We start from the raw sequence: 17,400 nt of genomic DNA on the forward strand, positions 1-17,400 counted from the left end.
TCTCCTGTTTTCAGGTGCTGCTGTTCAGCACTTCCGCTTTCAGGCACAGGAATTCGTAGCCAGTACGACGTCACTCATCCTGCATTTCGGTGTTATTTTTCACCGGGAGCGACGAGTCGCGGAGTACAATTCCACACGGACGCCGTTTTTCGCAGTATGCAACGTGTGTAAAAGGTTAAAACGACGCTCGCCTAATTGAGCAGATGGGAGACACAGAAGGTGAGGAATTAGTTCAGCTTCAAGATGCCGAGGGGTGATATATTGTTGCTAGTTTAGCACGAAGCTGTAATGTTTTACTCACAGGATTGTTTAACTTGGTCGATTCAAGTGTTAGGTCGCAGCACTGTTGTTTTGCTTGTTGCAGGTACAGAAGAGTGTTACTGTGCGGGCTGTGGAACAAGAGTCCACGAGCCGTTCCGCATGAAGGTCTTTCAGGACATTTGGCACTACGCCTGCTTCCAGTAAGTCTCTCAGATCAAAACCCCATACATGTCTCACAAGGCACAACTGAGCGGTGCGGGGATGGATCCCAAAGTGGGTTGGCATGAAATGAACGCTTTGTTTTGCATTGACAGTGGCGCTGCTCTTGGTCAACATGTCACTGTTTTGGGTTCGTCACAAACGGCCTTCAGGATAATCGCAGAAGCTTCTGTATCACAGACTAAACACGGCTGGTTTCGGTTATGGAGTGACAGTATGAACTGGCTTTGCTGTTAACACGTAGTGGTGGATGACATCTGCACTTGTGCAGCAAGCAATTGAATCAAGACTGTTTAGCAGCTGATTTTACCTTAATGATTGACAAAGTGGAGTTGAAGTGGGAGTTGCGGGTTTAACAGGTTACTGTTCCATGAGGAGATACACCATGTAGACATACCAGTTAGCCTTTGCTCATCCGGTACATGCCAACATAAGCAGTTTGCAAACAGCAAGTAGATTCTCACTGTGCCATAAGATTGCCTCTGATCATCAGAAAGTGATGACACTTGCCTGCCAAATTGGAGTGTGAGAATTAAGCTCAAGTTAAAGTACAAACACTTCAGAGTAACATTTTACCAAAATTGACACCATGTACATAATACTATTATGGACTTTGTAATTGCTCATGGACATGTGAGTTGTATTCTGACCCGTCCATTTCTGTCTCACTTGGGTGGCCTGTAAGCTTGAGTCTATCCTGGCTCACTTTAGGTGCGAGACAATGTGAAACGAAACAACCAAGAAAATATTTTGCGTTTCCTATTTGACTGAATCGTGTTTGGCTATGTGCCGTTGCGTCCACTGGCTACACACAGATCTCCTACAAACATAGTTTTTCTTTGGCTTTTGAAGACATCTGGATTTTCCAAATCGTCAAAGTGTATGATATCTCTAAACACGGAAATAACTGCACACTGTCCTGAAACAACCTCAGATTTTAGTCCTGCCAAACTTTGCCTCTTCAAGATCATACACAACCCTGTCCTTGTTTCAGAGCCCATGTTCCTCTCACTGTTGCATTACTCACCATTGAGACGCTTCTCCTGCTGCTGCATTACTTTCTAAATCACGATGTCAAGTTGTCTGTAACTTCTCCACTGTTTCTATTTATACACTATTGCGAGATACAATACAATATACAATACATGATGATTTATATAGCGCTTTCACAACAGCGGCAGCTGTAACAAAGCGCTTTACAAAACAGTAAACATAAAGTAAAATAATAAACACAACACATAACATAAAACATTATATTATGTTTATAAATTATAATATGAGATATTAGATGCACGTGTGTGTGGCGGCTGTAGTGTCACGTAGCTAAATGTGCAGCGTTGCATTGAAGTGTAAGAATGGCATCATTCGAATGACACACTTTATTCTAAATTTGTAAACTACAGAGTAATCAGATTACCAGAGCAAAGCAAGCCAAACATCCTTTGCCTGATGACGCTGCCAACGGACCACCTCCACCTTGTATAACATTCTTATGCGCTGATGTCACTTTTGTTCCAGTCAACCTGGCAGTGTTGAGGCCTATATGAAGTAGCACCCTCCCGCGCTATGTCTGCATTCCTCACCAGCAATTCAGAGATGGGAGTCTGCTGTCTCAAAATTCAGCTCATGAAACCTTTTGTTTGTTTGCTGCAAAGGAAGCTTTGCCTGTTCTTTTGTGCCTCATTTGGAATGGGTGGAATACTTTTTGTCGTGGTTTTTGCTTCTGCCAAACAAGCTTTTGTTTTCGTAGATGCACGTTTGTTGGTTTGTTTGTGTGTAATTTCCGGTTTTCAAATATGGTTATTTACTGGTTTGGTCTGCGCTATGTGCAGTGTTGAGGAAAGGGGGGAGGGGATGCCATACTGCACACAGATTGATCTCTAGTTGACTGCAGACTGCAAAGTACGAGCCGCAGCTGATATATATATATTCGGCAATGAAAGCCATTGATTTAAATATGCCGATCGCATTCTTTTGTTCTGAAATTGGCCGATCACGATTGGAGGCGGATCCATCGGAGCACCATTAGTCTGGAGAAGTTGTGAAGTCAAGTCAACAGTATTTATAGAGCACTTTCAAACAGCCATCGCTGCATACAAAGTGCTGTACATGGAGCGATTTAACATATACAATAAGCAGTAAGACGAATCAGTAATAAGTAATAAGTAATAAGGCGGTAGAAAGCACCAAGCAGTAAAACCAATAGCAAATCTAAGTCATGCTGAGTCAAACGCCAAAGAATACAAGTGAGTTTTGAGGAGGGCTTTAAAGATGGGCAGCGAGGAGGCTTGCCGAATGTTCAGTGGGAGGTCATTCCAGAGAGATGGACCAGCAACAGAAAAGGCTCGATCCCCTCTGAGCCTCAGTTTAGTTCTTGGTACGTCTAGCAAAGACTGGTCCACAGACCTGAGGCGCCGGGCAGGGGTGTAGGGGCGTATGAGCTCAGAGAGGTAAGGTGGCGCGAGATTATTCAGAGATTTGAAAACAAAGAGGAGGATCTTAAAAATAATTCTAAAATGAATGGGGAGCCAGTGAAGGGATGCCAAAGTAGGAGTTATGTGCTCCCTCTTACGAGTACCAGTCAAGAGGCGAGCAGCGGCATTCTGTACCAGCTGAAGGCGCTTGAACAGTGTTGATAAAGTCTCAAGGAGATTGCGATCTAAATATGAGTGATGTGACTTCAGCTGTGGGAAGTTGAGCTACTGTAATTGACACCAGACCTTCACTACACAATCCTACTTGGCAGGATTCGTTTGCTCAAAGCAACACTGGCATGGCAACATAAGTGTCGGATTCTTAGAGCATTCAAATTCCTTTAAAAGAAATAAAAAGTCTGGCCCAGAATGAACACTCAGTCAGGATGAACCTTCATGGTTCAGATTTGGGCATTTCTGAGATCATCTTCCTTTGCTTGTGTCTTTCCTTGTACTCGTCCATTTTATTTACAGCACACATGGCCAGATCCGGCCCATCACATGAAATTTAATTAACCTGTCAAAGCAAATCATGTGTCTCGTCTGTTTCATGTGGCTCTGTTAAAATTGGTGCCAAAATTGCACATTGTTTTCACTCTAATGTAGTGGTGCTGTAAGCATTTCCTGTTACTAAATCACTTTTTAATTGACTAGAACAAAGTTGATTTTGTATTTTCCTGTGCTTCTGATTTCAAACTATATTATCCATCAATTGTTTGGATTTTATATATAATAATGACTGTATTTTCCAGATTATAAATCGCTCCGGGTTATAGCTCGCAACAACCATAAAATGCATAATAAAGAAGAAAAAAACATATATGTCGCACTGGAGTATAAGTCACATTTTGGGGGGAAATTTATTTGATAAAATCCAACACCAAGAACATGTATCTTGAAAGGCAATTTAAATTCAACTAAAATAGCAAAGAACACGCTGAATAAGTGTACGATATGCTAACGTTACATGACGCATAAACGACGAACCCAGAATGTGCCTGGTATGTTCAAGTAACATATTAGGAGTTATTCAGATAACTTACTACTATATTGATAACAAGTTCACCAAACCATTAATGTCACTCCAAATCACTAAATCCAATGGGATCTTTATCCTCTCTGTCACTTTAAAGCAACTCTGCCAACTCCGGAGGTAGAAGATGCAACGCTTCCTCTTATACGTCTCTTACGTCAGACTCATCGTGGTTTTATCAATACAGGTCTAGAGCGGCCTCTTGCGGTTTAATGTGAAAATAACATGTGAAATGATTATACTGCAGTAATGTACAATACAATACATGCTGATTTATATATGTGTTCATAATTTCACCCATAAATCGCTCCAGAGTATAAATCGCACCCCCAGCCAAACTATGAAAAAAAACCCCTGCGACTTATAGTCCGGAAAATACGCTAATGATCAAGTGATGAAAGTACATTTATTCGGTTTCATAGTCATAACGGCCCTCTGGGGGAAACCAAAGCTACGCCGGTGGCCTGTGGCAAAATTGAGTTTGACACCCCTGATTTAGATGTATATTCCAAGTGACGCATATCCATTATGACTATTTACATTCATTGAACACACAAACAAAATGGAGTACAGTAATTACGTTTCAGGTTTGAATTCTCTTTCAAAGTTTTGTGCTGTGCGTGCTCAGCAGCCTTTAAAGGGGGCAAGCTGCAGACACGCACTACAAATAAATCACGTTTGCTCAGAGCCGCCGCGAGCTGATTTTTACCGCCGGCACATCCTAAGTGTACCCATATGTGTGCACGTAAACAATCAAGAATGTGGATCTACAGCGAAAGCCGCAGCCAGAGTTTGTGTCCACTCATTCCTGCAGTGGAGGGAAAACAGGGAATTAGCCCTGAAGTGCAGGTCAACCTGACTCCAGCCTTCAAGTAGCAGACAGAGCTTGGTCTGGATCCTCAAGCAGGAACAGCTAACGCCTGACCATAGTGTTTGAGTTTACACAAAGTCCTTTCAAAGCTAGCATCTTTCCAACTTCATTTTAGGAGTAGAGCCTTGTGAATATAAATTGTGGAACCACACTCCCGAGACGTGACTCAACGGAGGACAAAAAGTAAGGACATTTTTGTTTGGTAGATTATTTCTTGGTTGTAACTGAGCTCGGCGATAAATCATCGATCACTGGAAAGCCCATTTATTCCCCTTTTAAATGGCCGTGCATTTGTGAGATGAGCAGCAGAGCTGAGTCTGTTCTTTTTACACCGAGGAATAATTTGCCAAATCTCCAAGCAAATCGGCATCCATATTTTCGCAGTCTGGGACCCAAGTCTGTCCACAACGCTTGCCGCCACAGAGCGGAGTTTGTCACAGACGTCCTGACCTCAACCCCATTGAAAACTTGCAATGAGTTTGCGCATGCTGTTCGTGCCAGAGTGGCCAACACAACCACATTGGCTGACTCGTGACAAACACGTTGCCAAAAAAAAAAAGGCAAAATGTCTTTTTATTCTCAAACATTCATCATGCAATACACCAAACACGAGTTCATGGTAGTTTGGCATTGGCGGAGATTTTGCTACATTGTCATGCGGGCAACTCACAATCTGACCTCTGCTGCTCATCCCACAAATTTGGTACAATTTTTTTTTTCTTACAAATTTGGGACCATTGAGTGGAAATAATTAGATTCCCAACTGCCCAGTATAAGATGTGGTGCCAAGAAACATTGTCCAAACCAAGAAATAATCTACCAAACACACATTTCCTTACTTGCTATGCTTGTACTCTTTGTGTATAAGCTATTTTCAAGTCCATTTTTAATGTTAGGGCCTCTTAAAATTGAAATTTCGTGTTGTGGTCAAAATGTGACTCTTTCTTGTTTGGACTGCATACCGGGAAGAAAAAAAGAATCTCTTAAAGTCCCTGTGAAGTGAAAATAAAAAGGTCTTCTACATTTGACACCCCAGAGAAGAGTGTGCTACATTTTGAAGCCGCGAAAATATATCTACTTAATGCCTCCAGTGGTTGAAATATATCCCACCGGCTCATGGTGTGGCTGCTGCAATGTTGTCCTACATAGCGGCCACACTACGCTGGCTTTCATGTCGGTCAGTTTTCTAAAAATGTATTTTACCTTGCTTTTTTTTTTTTTTTTGCATTCTCCGAATGACATGCGCACATTCATGGGTGACAATGAGGCACTCTACAGCGACCACTGCAGCCCAAAGCCCTGGGCCAAACACTGGCAGTCAAGTCAAATTAAAAAAAAATAACCCCCCCACCTCCCTTCACACTAATCCTCGAGGGAATAAAAAAGAATGAATTCCCAACTGACCTAATTATTCGAAATGGGCATTTGACTAAATTTGCTTGTTTGACTATGTTGGGAGTTTATTACCACAAGAGAGATTGTTGATATAACTTCCCATAGCTCATGTTCTAATCCTCAAACCACAAACCGGTGAATCAACAACACTTTGACTGACAACAGCAAAGTTGTACATTACATTTTGCCCCCATTTTTCTATTCCGTGCATCTGAACTTAGTCATATTAATTTCAATTATTGACAACTGAAACCCTTCTGTCTGCCTCTGGCTTTACACTATAAGCCAGAGGCAGACATTAAAAAGGTTGTTCAACTCTTAAGTTATAGTTGAACGACCTTTTTCATGTCACATATTTTTTGTCATATATTGCAATCAAAGGTCACTTGCACTATTCCTATGTCCACTAGACTGAACTGAATTACACACAGGCGTTTCCTGTCGTATGAATGGAAACACAGTTTAATCACTCATCAAGCACAGGAGAAAAATCGTTTTGGAGAACGTTTGCAACAATCCCACACGCTAAGATAAGGATCCCATGAAAGGTGAAACACTTCCTCCCAAAGTCCTCAATGTCACAACTAAAGGTCACGCTACCTACCACGCCGTCCTTCAAACAAAAGAATACACTCAGCAGGAATGCGGCTCAAGGAAATCAGGAATGTTTACTTTGCAGTGTTTTTGCCGGCTGGACTGTTGCATTGTTCGTCGGAAACCCACCTGAGTTTGTTCTGAGCACCTCCCTGTTATCAGTACGGCTTCAAGGACCTTTCGGTGCAGTTTCATAATGTTGTGTTATGTAATACACATTTAATGAATGGTCATGGGGGGGGGGTTCTAGAATTTTCTCCACCTAGGAGGTGCTCAAAGTGACAATAGCAGATTAATCAGTTTTATTTCTAGCATAAAAAAGTATTCCTTGCTTTCTATGCTGTTTTTTTTTTGTTCTGATCCACGTACATGTAATAAATCATGCTCATCTTGAAATGTTTGGATAGGTGGCTTGACTAATTGATCAAAATGTTACTTGTGCTATGAAGCATTAAATTTTCTATTGTTGAAATAATTGCTGTAGAAAATCGACATTTTTCTTGGCCTGCTAAATCATCATCGAGCGTCACCTCTCCACATTTGTCTCAACAATGCAGAAGCAGTCATACTTGACAATTGCCGTGTGTTCAAGAAGGCCTTCAGTGCAGCTTTGATTACGGTACTTTCCTGGCCTTGACACGGTAGCCTCTCACCCCTTTACGCTCAAAATATTTGTTGTTTAACCATTGCTTTTGTCTTAGGGTGGAGAAGCTTTGTTTTGGGGTTGTTATTACGTTCATGATTTCACAGTTGTATCACAGTGGGGTGGCAAACATAGAATAACTCGCTCAGACACTATCAGAGAATGGCGGATGACGAAAGACATAAATAACTTTAATGTCAAGCTTGACAGGTAGTCCGAAGACCCAACTATCTGTAGGCAAGTCATTAAAAAGTAACATTTTCCCCTTAAAGTTATGCCCAAAAAACACTCAAATCAGTCTGTGCCAATGTCAGTCAACATGAATCATTTACTTTGTCCTGAGCAAGAGGCACCAGGCCAGGATGGGAAGCTTTGAGTACACCGTCAGCGGTCTCCCTCTGATTTATCATGTCACACTGCATACTTGGAATGGTTTCACAGGACTCGGATTAGCAAATCACAGATCCGTTTCAAAATCAGTTGAAAAAAAAGTTTAGGTCAAGTTGAGCAATTATTCTAATTGAAAATCTTTAGAGTTTCAAGAACTTTTTGAAGATGTGCAATGTTGAAACAACGTAGGCAGCCTTTTGGTAAACTAATCACAGCGCTCTATAGTCAATTGTTCTCCGGCATCCAAAGTTGCTGCCCAGTTCTGCTTAACCAGTAAATCTTGTTGAACAAAATGTTCACAGTCTGCAGCTGTTTCTCAGTCTGCCCCATTCTGCATTTCACACATTTGGCCTCGAAGTTGCGATTATAAATGTCCTCTTACTTCAGCCGACGTCGCTCCAGGTCACAAATGGGTCCAATTATTAACTGGAATTTTCAACTTCCACACCTGAATTTGCTTAGATTTCGCAACATCTGCCAGTTAATGCGGCCTTCGTTTCTTTATTTGAAGCCGGGGGTTGCGATACTGGAACACTTTGACCAAGGCTTGAATTACAAAAGATTTGCACCTTTGACCAAAAGGCTAATGTGGTGGCCCAGATAAGGAGGCGCTCTATAAACAAACCCTCGGTTCCAGCGAAATCGCTCTCATGTCAACAACTGCAGACCTCCTTAACAACTACCACTTAATAACTTACTCTCTACAAAAACATTGGCGCGTCACTCTCTCGAGCAGCAAAGTTTGAAGGCGGCAGGTTGCGGCAGCTCCATCGGCCATCGCACTTCCCTTGTTTCATAAAAAAAAAACAACTTGGTTTCAAGAGGCTTTTCAAATACATTTCAGACAAAAGCAAAAGGCTGACCAGACCTGTTTTTGTCCTCCCAGGTGCTCTGTGTGCTGCGACCACCTGACTAACTGGTACTATGAGAAGGATGGGAAGTTGTACTGTCGCAAACACTACTGGGAGAGGTTTGGAGAGCTGTGTCACGGATGCTCTCTGCTCATGACCGGACCTGCAATGGTAAATCTGCCACAATCTCCAGACTGTATTCTGACATCCACCTGATTTATTGTGCAGCTCATATTTTATCCAATGCATGCAAGCTTTTCGACAAGCTGTCATCATCTTCTCGCCACGTCATTACTCTTCCTACTCGCAGTACTTATTTATTGTGCCCTACGCCGACGTGCCGCTATGATGTCCACTTATTTTGCACATCAGTATCATGACGCTGACATACATTCGACTGATTGTATTATTTTCATCTTGTGTGTACAACATTTTGTCACAGCAGCACTTAAAGTACTTTAGAAACCGAGTTGCGTAATAAGGGACTAACTTCAATTGCCTTGTTTGTATGAGCTGTAGTCTTTTTCCCCTCCTCCGCGACGTTAGTTATTTTGTGTTCAGTGTCCAAATCAAACTGTAAGACCAATCTAGTGCCCCTGCTTGGCCACCATCAACCCACGAGCCAACAAATCCCCCCCCCCCCCCCCCCCTAATTGGATAATACCAGAATGCCCACAGAGCATGTCAAAGCGCTCTATGTTCCACTTTCTCCCTTCTACTTTGGATGAATGCGAACACACATTACAAGGCGGGAGAGTGTACGCTTTTCGCGGTGATTACGTTTACAGAGCAGTGATACTTTTACATAGGCTTGCAGCTGAACATGGCAGCCATCCAAACCCATTGGCCAACTAAGTTTCCCCCTTGAGGCCTCATTCTGCACCAAAGTTCTCCACGGTTGCCCTACTCCAGAACACAGAACGTGGTTTGGGGGCCCACCTCATGTTCAGTCTCCTGTAGTGAAGCAGCACGGTAGAGTCAACAACAAAAAAAAGCAGTTGTGAGCTTTTTTTGTTTGTTGTTAACTACCGTGTTTGGAAAGTTTGTGTAGTGTACTATTGCTGAATTTATATTGGCCATGCATGTTTACTCAACTGTAGGTAATACAATGCTCTATTTTTAGCATATGCAAGTAATTCCATTGGAGAAAAATGGCATGCACTGAATTATTGAAAAACATAATGTCACACTTAATGTCATGTCACATTCATCACGCAGACATCATCCTCTCAGCACTGACTCACAGCTGTACTTACATCAGTAGTTTTTAAAAAGGTGTTTTACGTATACGTAGCGGGAAAATAAATGGCTGCGGTTAAAAAAAAATCCTGTAGGGCAGGCGCAAACTTGATTGCTCATACAAACAGGTGGAATGGAAGCTGATCTATGATGCGCGTACATCCAGCATTGCTTGTGCCAAAATTGCTGTGCGGTTTATTTTGCACAGTCTGGGGAGGAGTATAAAATATGCAAATGGGTTAATGTCACACTTGCAGTGTGATTAATCGCACCCAAGACAAATTGCGATTTTGTGTCTTTCAATAGCGTGTCTGAAAGGCAGGTTCAATCCGCAGTGATCTGCATAATCGCAAGGAGGTGTAAGCGAGATGAAAGGTGACACAGTACTGCTCAGGTCAACATTTTTGACATGCTCCAAACAAAAATAATTTTCTTAAATGTGATTTGTAGCCAGTCACAAGAAGGAGTCATGCCATTTTATGGTTTTTCTTTTCTAAAATTCACTGACATGTTTATCTCCCACTAGCACTTTCACATCCTTAACTTGCAGTGTTGTGTCTTCTACATTAAAAAATATGAACCCGCTACTGTAGCCTAAAGCGCAAAACTCCAGTAGTTGCTGCCTGCTGCTCCTTAAGGTTAGAAAAACTGAAGATGAAATGAAAAGCTACTTTCTGCATCTGTTGCTTGTTAAGTGACAAAAAAAGGAAAAAGAAAAATTAAATCCTGGTCATATGGAGGAAAAAAAAAAGAAATACCTGCTTCATGCAGTAACTTGTTAGTCTTTATGGACAGATTGCCTTGAGCTTCGGCTCTATAGAGTCTGTTTTTTTTCCCTCACTGTAAACGCAATTTCTTCCCCATGCTGCTTTGTTTTGTTGTGTTCAAAAGCAGCTGCAAACTTTTCACTGAGTGACTCCTGACATGACCGTCTAGCAACCATATTTCCTATTTTGACAAGAAAGCCGTACTTCCAACCGCTGAAGTATGCGATGATCGTACTTTTGAAGTGAAGACAGATGCGTTTGTTCATCTCGCCCGAGAGCAATGAACACCAAAGGGCACAGCCTCGATTCCAGAAAGATAACAACGTGCACAAGATCGCGCACGCGAGCGATCGCTTTCGGGAGCTTGAAAACGAGACGGAGCATCTCAGTTGCCAACGTGACGGTGACATCATAGCAGATTCTAGACTGGCTGAAACCGAAGCAGGTGTTGTGCCTGTGTCAGCACTGCCGGCTGGAAGTTCATCCTGAGAACACTTCTTCGATTGGGAGGGAGGAAAAGAAAATACAAATGCAATGCAGCAAGAAATTCAACAACACCGTTTGTGTTTCCAGGTGGCTGGAGAACACAAGTATCATCCCGAGTGCTTTGTATGTCTCAGCTGCAAGGTGGTAATTGAGGACCGGGATACATATGCCTTAGTGGAGCGCTCTAAACTCTTCTGGTAAGCCGATGTCCACCGCGTCATACGGAGAGTTGTTTCGAATAGTTTACATCTATTACATTAGGGGGAGGGTGTGGGGGGGCTCTTCTAAAAATGCTTCCCTTATTCCAGACTGCACTGAACTTTCAACTCTTTTTAATTCAAAATATCATGTAATAGTTGTCAAATTCTCAAAAATTGTGATTTGGCATGCTTGCTTTGCTGTGTCTTTTCATTGGGGATGTTTCAGTGAATTGCCTTTGTTGAAGTAATCAAACTAATTTGGCTGCAATGATAAAGATTTTGGTAAATTAATATATCAAATGATTCTCGTGTTACTGAAGATTCTCCTTCACCAAAAGCATAATAGAATTTTGATTCCATCCATCCATCGTCCACTTATCCAAGTTTGGGTCACAGAGACGGCAAGCCGTAAGCCGTCATTTTGATTGTGCCACAATACAGTATTTCGTAATCTCGTAATGTTTTGTGAACAATTGATTCTATTCAAAGGCCACTTAGCCGTCATTATTACGTAGTCATTTTCCATGACTCCTTCCGCGCCGCTCCCGAGCGCTGCAACTTCAAACGGCAGCTTGTCAGCACGCGTCATCTCGCCCCCTCTGCTTTTGTCTGCAGCGGGAAGTGCTACAAGCAGCTGATCCTCACCCCCATGTTGGAAAAGCGCTCGCATGACTCCGTCCTGGACTCCCTCCCCCACACGGTGACGCTCATCTCAATGCCCTCCGCGGCCAACGGCAAGAGAGGCCTGTCCGTATCGGTGCTGCGTGACGTCAGTGGCGTGGCGAGTGTCCAAGTCACAGAGTGAGTGACCCTCCGGTTGGGTGCATGTTGTGTGCTTCCTGCTGGGGGGAGTTTTTCCACTGACTTTCTGATCAGCGTTTATTTGTTCTTTTAATTTGCATCTGTGCTCTTCATAATGTCTCAGCCTTACACTACTATCAACATACGCAATGTTTCCAGCAGGGTCAGAGGGATGCTCATTTTCAGCGCGATGAACACGTGTCCCTGTATGTGGTGTTGTTTTACGAGCAGGGTCAGAGGGATGCTCATTAGTCCCGAGGTGCGGAATGCCATCCACGTTGGAGACAGGATCCTTGAGATTAATGGTGTTCCGGTGGGGACACTGCTGGAGGAAGAGGTGATTTTTGCACTTCCCGAAAATGTTCAGTCAGAGGCATGGTCTGTAAATTCTAATTGCGTATGAGTTTCACCTCACCGCCACAGAATGTCCCTTTGTTGTTTTCGTGCATCAACAGCAGCTGGGAATTTTGCCATTCCATTCATTCCACCATCATTAATGCATTCTTCAGCAGGGAGAGGATTCTATGACAAATGAATGCAGTACTTGGGAGTCATTGAGTTTTCACAGCCTCACTCTCACATCATTATTGTCACATCAAAACATTTCTCTCGCTGCCTGTGCAGACATCTCCTTCCGCTGCGCTCTCTTTCGACACTTGACAGACATCTGCAGGACATGCACACCATCACAACCAATACAAGAACATTTCTGACAAATTCTGCCTTCACGTAATAATAATGATGATAATGATAATAATACATTCAAGTTGGAAGTGCCTGTACATCAATAAACAACCATTAAGACAGAATTACTAAATAATAATTCATACATACTTGCCAACCAATATGACGGCATTTTTTTCTTCCCCAAATTGCTGACTTTGTGATTTGAAAATTGCATTGCATTGTCGATTTGAATTGGAATAATCGCTGAGCCCTGTTTTATGTTTTTGGCCTAGAAGTGTTTTTCATACAAATATATACCGTAAGTACTTTAATTATTACTTTACTCCAGAGCATTGTAAACCAAGGATCCCCATTTGTTTATTATTGAGTCTGTAATTTGCATTGCTGCAAATGTGCACTCTTTCATATTGTCACCTTCTTAAAATAAGTACCGGTAATTGTCGTTTTTCTTTTCTTTTTTTCTTTCTCAGAACATGAAAAAAATAAGCCAAATTCTGATTATATTCCATATGTTAATAATTTCATTTCAGGCCTAGAACTGAGTGATCTTTTTAACTCGGGTTGCAGCCGATTTTAGCATCATGAAGAAATCTTTAAGGATTTTTAAAAAATGACCAAAATTTGACTTTGGTCATTATTTTAAAGAGGCTGACGATACGGTGGCTCTCATATTTCGTTCAACTTGCTGGTTCTACTCTGGCATCGGTTAAATTAAAAACCTCTCTGATTGTGAGAACCCAACACACTGACATTGTCCGGTAGCGAGAAAGTTAAAAATGTTGAACAGCCTTTTGATTGATATAGGTGGATGACCTCATTCATCGCACCAGTCAAACATTACAGCTGCTTATCGAATATGACCCGGTGAGGCAACGTTTGGACCGGCTCCGACTGGAAACGTCCAGGAACGCGCTGGGAGTGCCGGCGACCTCCCGCATGCGCCTGTCCTCGCCATCAAACGCGGTCCTGGAGAGAACTGAGTTGGACGACAGCACACTGAAGAGGAGATCTTTGAGGTTCGTCTTGGCCAGGAAAAAAAAAAACTGCCACACGTGTGCAGCTTTTTGCTGTAGCGTAGATCTTATGGAATTGGACCACTTTGTCCGTTTTCAGGCGCAGTAACAGCATATGCAAGTCCCCTGGACCCAATTCCCCCAACGAGTACCTTTTCATCACCCGAGACATTGGTCGCTCTGAATCTTTGAGGTCGTCCAGTAGCTGCTCTCATCGCATCTTCAGGCCATGTGACCTCATCCACGGCGAGGTTTTGGGAAAAGGCTTCTTTGGACAGGCTATCAAGGTCCCGCCTCTCTCTCTCTCTCTCTCTCTGAATGAACGACCCCCGCACCTATCATGAAGTTTCAAGTGCTCTTTTTCTTTTGTTGGGTGGGCAGGTGACTCATAAAGCCACAGGAGAGGTGATGGTGATGAAAGAGCTGCTTCGCTGTGACGAGGAGACCCAGAAAACTTTCCTCAAGGAGGTAATGAGTTGCAGTAGGCCTGCGCTTCCTCACGTTCAAAGCGGTGCACTGTGCCGACCTGTAATTTATTCTTCTGCGGAAAAGAGCGCCACATGTTTCAACAATGATCTCTTTGTTTTCGTTGCCGTGTGCAGAACTTTATCCACAGTCGTGTTTGTTCGGGGATTTCATGTTTATTTTCTCGTCGGGCACATTTTAGCATTAGCTGACTGACTACGCATGATCCATCATCACCTTTAGGTCAAAGTCATGCGGAGCCTGGAGCATCCTCATGTCCTGAAGTTCATCGGTGTACTGTACAAGGACAAGAGACTCAATTTGATTACGGAGTTCATCGAAGGAGGCACCCTGAAGGACTTCATCAGAGACACTGTGGGTTTGAAGTAGGGTTGAAGACTTAAGCAAATTCAAATCAAGATCTCAACGCAATAGAAGTCAATGTTCCAATTGCAACGGCTGCAATTTGGCGGGGGGAAGAAACGCAAGAACCTCTGATTCACTTTGGTCGGTTGGCGGACCTTTTTTTATACATATAAAATGTGTACCGGTATATTTATTTCTCTATATAGTGTTGAGATAGGGTGTGCTTGAGAAGTGCAGTCCACATGAAAAGTTGAAGTGATAAAGCCACCGATTTGTTTGCATTATTGTTACGGTCTGATTTGTCATTGATGGATTCCCGCCACACTTGTTTGGTAGAATGTCGTTGTGGTGAATGCTTAAAAGCTGTCAAGCCAAAGTCTTTAGCGAGTTAACTACTCTAATTGAAGTCAATACATAAACTCTCTTTTAATTAATAGTTCACTTGTCTCCATTTGAGCTTACGCCTATCAGACCCCAGGGCATTTATGCAGAATAAATTTGAGATTGTTTATTGCAATACATTGCTTGTATTTGTTTAAAAAAAAAAGTTTGGAAGTGGTTCTTTAAAAAAAAAAAAGTGTATAGCAATCTCGATATTGAAGGGGAAAAAGTCACCCCAACGCAAGTAGTTCAGCACTCGTTTTAAGCTCGGATTCACTTCAGAACATGTAGAAGAGCAGAAACAAGGAAGTGAAACAGTTGGGGGTGCTGACCTGAAGTAAACTGTCAGAAGCTTGAATGGGCCCTAGAGGGCTGGCCTGGATGAGGAAAACAGTATTTTTTAATTATTTTTTTAAGAGTTTAGTGTTCTGGTCCAAATGTCAGTTTAATGATGTTCATGCCTATCTTTAAATCTTCGACCCTTGTAATTGTATTTTGATTGATCTTGCTTTTTGTCCTACCAGGATCCGTTTCCATGGGAGCAAAGAGTGAGCTTTGCAAAAAGCATTGCGTCTGGCATGGTGAGTAGTAGGCTGATTACACAGACTGATGATATGAGTGAACCATTTGCAGGCCTTAATTGTAATGCTAATGTACCATGCGCTTAAAGCACACTGCAATAATTTCATTGCCATTAGTTCTGTTGCCTTTAAAAACCACTGATTCTTCAAACACATTGTAAACTTACTTCAACATGTCCATTTTGTATGTTTAATAGAAACATCCTTGATATGCACATTTTAAGTTATTTAATTGCTTTTTTTCTCTGCTCCCCCCTCCAAAAATGTCTTGGTCTCAGTCCTATCTTCACTCTATGAGCATCATACACCGAGACCTCAACTCTCACAACTGCCTGGTTAAACTGGTAAGTGGCAAAGTGTCGTAAGCACCCTCCAGTGACAAATTCACAGCATTTGACTCCAAATGAATCTGTCAATAGGACAACACCGTGGTCGTTGCCGACTTCGGACTGTCGCGACTCATCGTAGAAGAGAAAGTGAAGCCATCACCTGATAAAAACTCCACCAAGAAGAGGGTGTTCCGACGTTCTGACCGGAAGAAAAGGTATACCGTGGTTGGAAACCCCTACTGGATGGCCCCAGAGATGCTAAATGGTGCGTTGTGCAACAAATTACTGACCTGTTGTCTGGAAAGTGCAAGCGATTTTGCTCAGTCTCGTGTTTGATTGGTTTTCAGGTAAACGCTATGATGAAAAGGTGGACATTTTCTCCTATGGAATTGTTCTATGTGAGGTAAGAATTGAACTTTGAGGTTTAAGCGAAGAATCCTAAAGCTGTGATACTTGTCAATTATGGACCCTCACTCCGATATCCTATGATCCAGATCATCGGAAAGGTCTACGCAGATCCAGAATGTCTCCCCAGAACTCTGGACTTCGGTCTGAACGTGGGAAAGTTTGTGGAAAAGTTCCTCCCTGAAGACTGTCCGCCAGCGTTCTTTCCGCTGGCTGTGGCTTGTTGCGATCTCACACCAGACAACCGGTGAGACCCTTTTGGTGATTTGAAATGCTCTGCAAAAAAGAAAAGAGTATACCTGTATACAATAGTCCTCCTCTACCACTGGGGGTTATGTTACGACCACCTTCGCAATAAGTGTAACCCGCAAGACTGAAATCTCCAATTTAATTATTTAATAGGTATGTTTTTTATAGCATTTACAAGACTTTTTTTACACTCTCTAAAGACTAGACGTCTCTAAACACAAAAAAAATACAGAGAAGAGTGAGAGAGCAAGAGCAATACACCAATTCATCAATTCCATTTTCTCAAAAGCGCCTTATAATCCAATGTGCCTTATATATGGATCAATATATTCTGATTTCATGGACGTAGTATTTTAAATGTTCTGGGAAGTAATTTGTTCCAACTTGAGTGGTTGTGAAAGCTCTGTATAAACAAAGCTGTGTTTTAATTGTATTGTATTCCTTTAAAGTAGCCCCATCTAGTGGATGCATAATGGAACCACAGCAACTATTCTATGCGCCTTAGAATGTGGCGCGCCCGAAAGATGAAAACTCTTAAAATAGGTCATTCGTTGAGGGCACATCTTATACTCTGAAACGGCTCATAGTGCGGAAAATTGGGTATATTAAAAATGTCACTGTGTTGTGTCATAAAAGTAAAGTAAGTTGCAATTTCCTCTTGTGTTTGAAACTTCTTTCTTCTGTATCGTCAAATAGTAAT

At 42.3% G+C, this 17,400-nt stretch overlaps 1 protein-coding gene across 4 annotated transcripts in view; it reads left to right on the forward strand.

Moving 5' to 3' along the window:
• The window catches only part of limk2 (LIM domain kinase 2), a 19,532-nt gene continuing 2,132 nt past the window's right edge, over positions 1–17,400 (forward strand). For 3 of the 4 annotated variants that reach the window (XR_007962847.1, XR_007962846.1, XM_052068846.1), the window contains exons 1-15: positions 1–219; positions 365–461; positions 8,767–8,902; positions 11,311–11,420; positions 12,039–12,224; positions 12,387–12,561; positions 13,716–13,927; positions 14,025–14,211; positions 14,306–14,392; positions 14,633–14,764; positions 15,661–15,717; positions 15,996–16,061; positions 16,137–16,311; positions 16,394–16,449; positions 16,541–16,698. Coding sequence is in view for 2 of the 4 variants with exons in the window: in XM_052068846.1 (XP_051924806.1) it covers positions 204–219; positions 365–461; positions 8,767–8,902; positions 11,311–11,420; positions 12,039–12,224; positions 12,387–12,561; positions 13,716–13,927; positions 14,025–14,211; positions 14,306–14,392; positions 14,633–14,764; positions 15,661–15,717; positions 15,996–16,061; positions 16,137–16,311; positions 16,394–16,449; positions 16,541–16,698 (1,850 nt within the window). In the remaining 2 variants the exon portion in view is untranslated. The remainder of the gene's footprint in view (positions 220–364; positions 462–8,766; positions 8,903–11,310; positions 11,421–12,038; positions 12,225–12,386; positions 12,562–13,715; positions 13,928–14,024; positions 14,212–14,305; positions 14,393–14,632; positions 14,765–15,660; positions 15,718–15,995; positions 16,062–16,136; positions 16,312–16,393; positions 16,450–16,540; positions 16,699–17,400) is intronic. The other variant, XM_052068847.1, reaches the window with a different exon arrangement.

The sequence above is a fragment of the Hippocampus zosterae genome, chromosome 6 (genome assembly GCF_025434085.1).
Source record: "Hippocampus zosterae strain Florida chromosome 6, ASM2543408v3, whole genome shotgun sequence".
Classification (NCBI taxonomy): domain Eukaryota; kingdom Metazoa; phylum Chordata; class Actinopteri; order Syngnathiformes; family Syngnathidae; genus Hippocampus; species Hippocampus zosterae.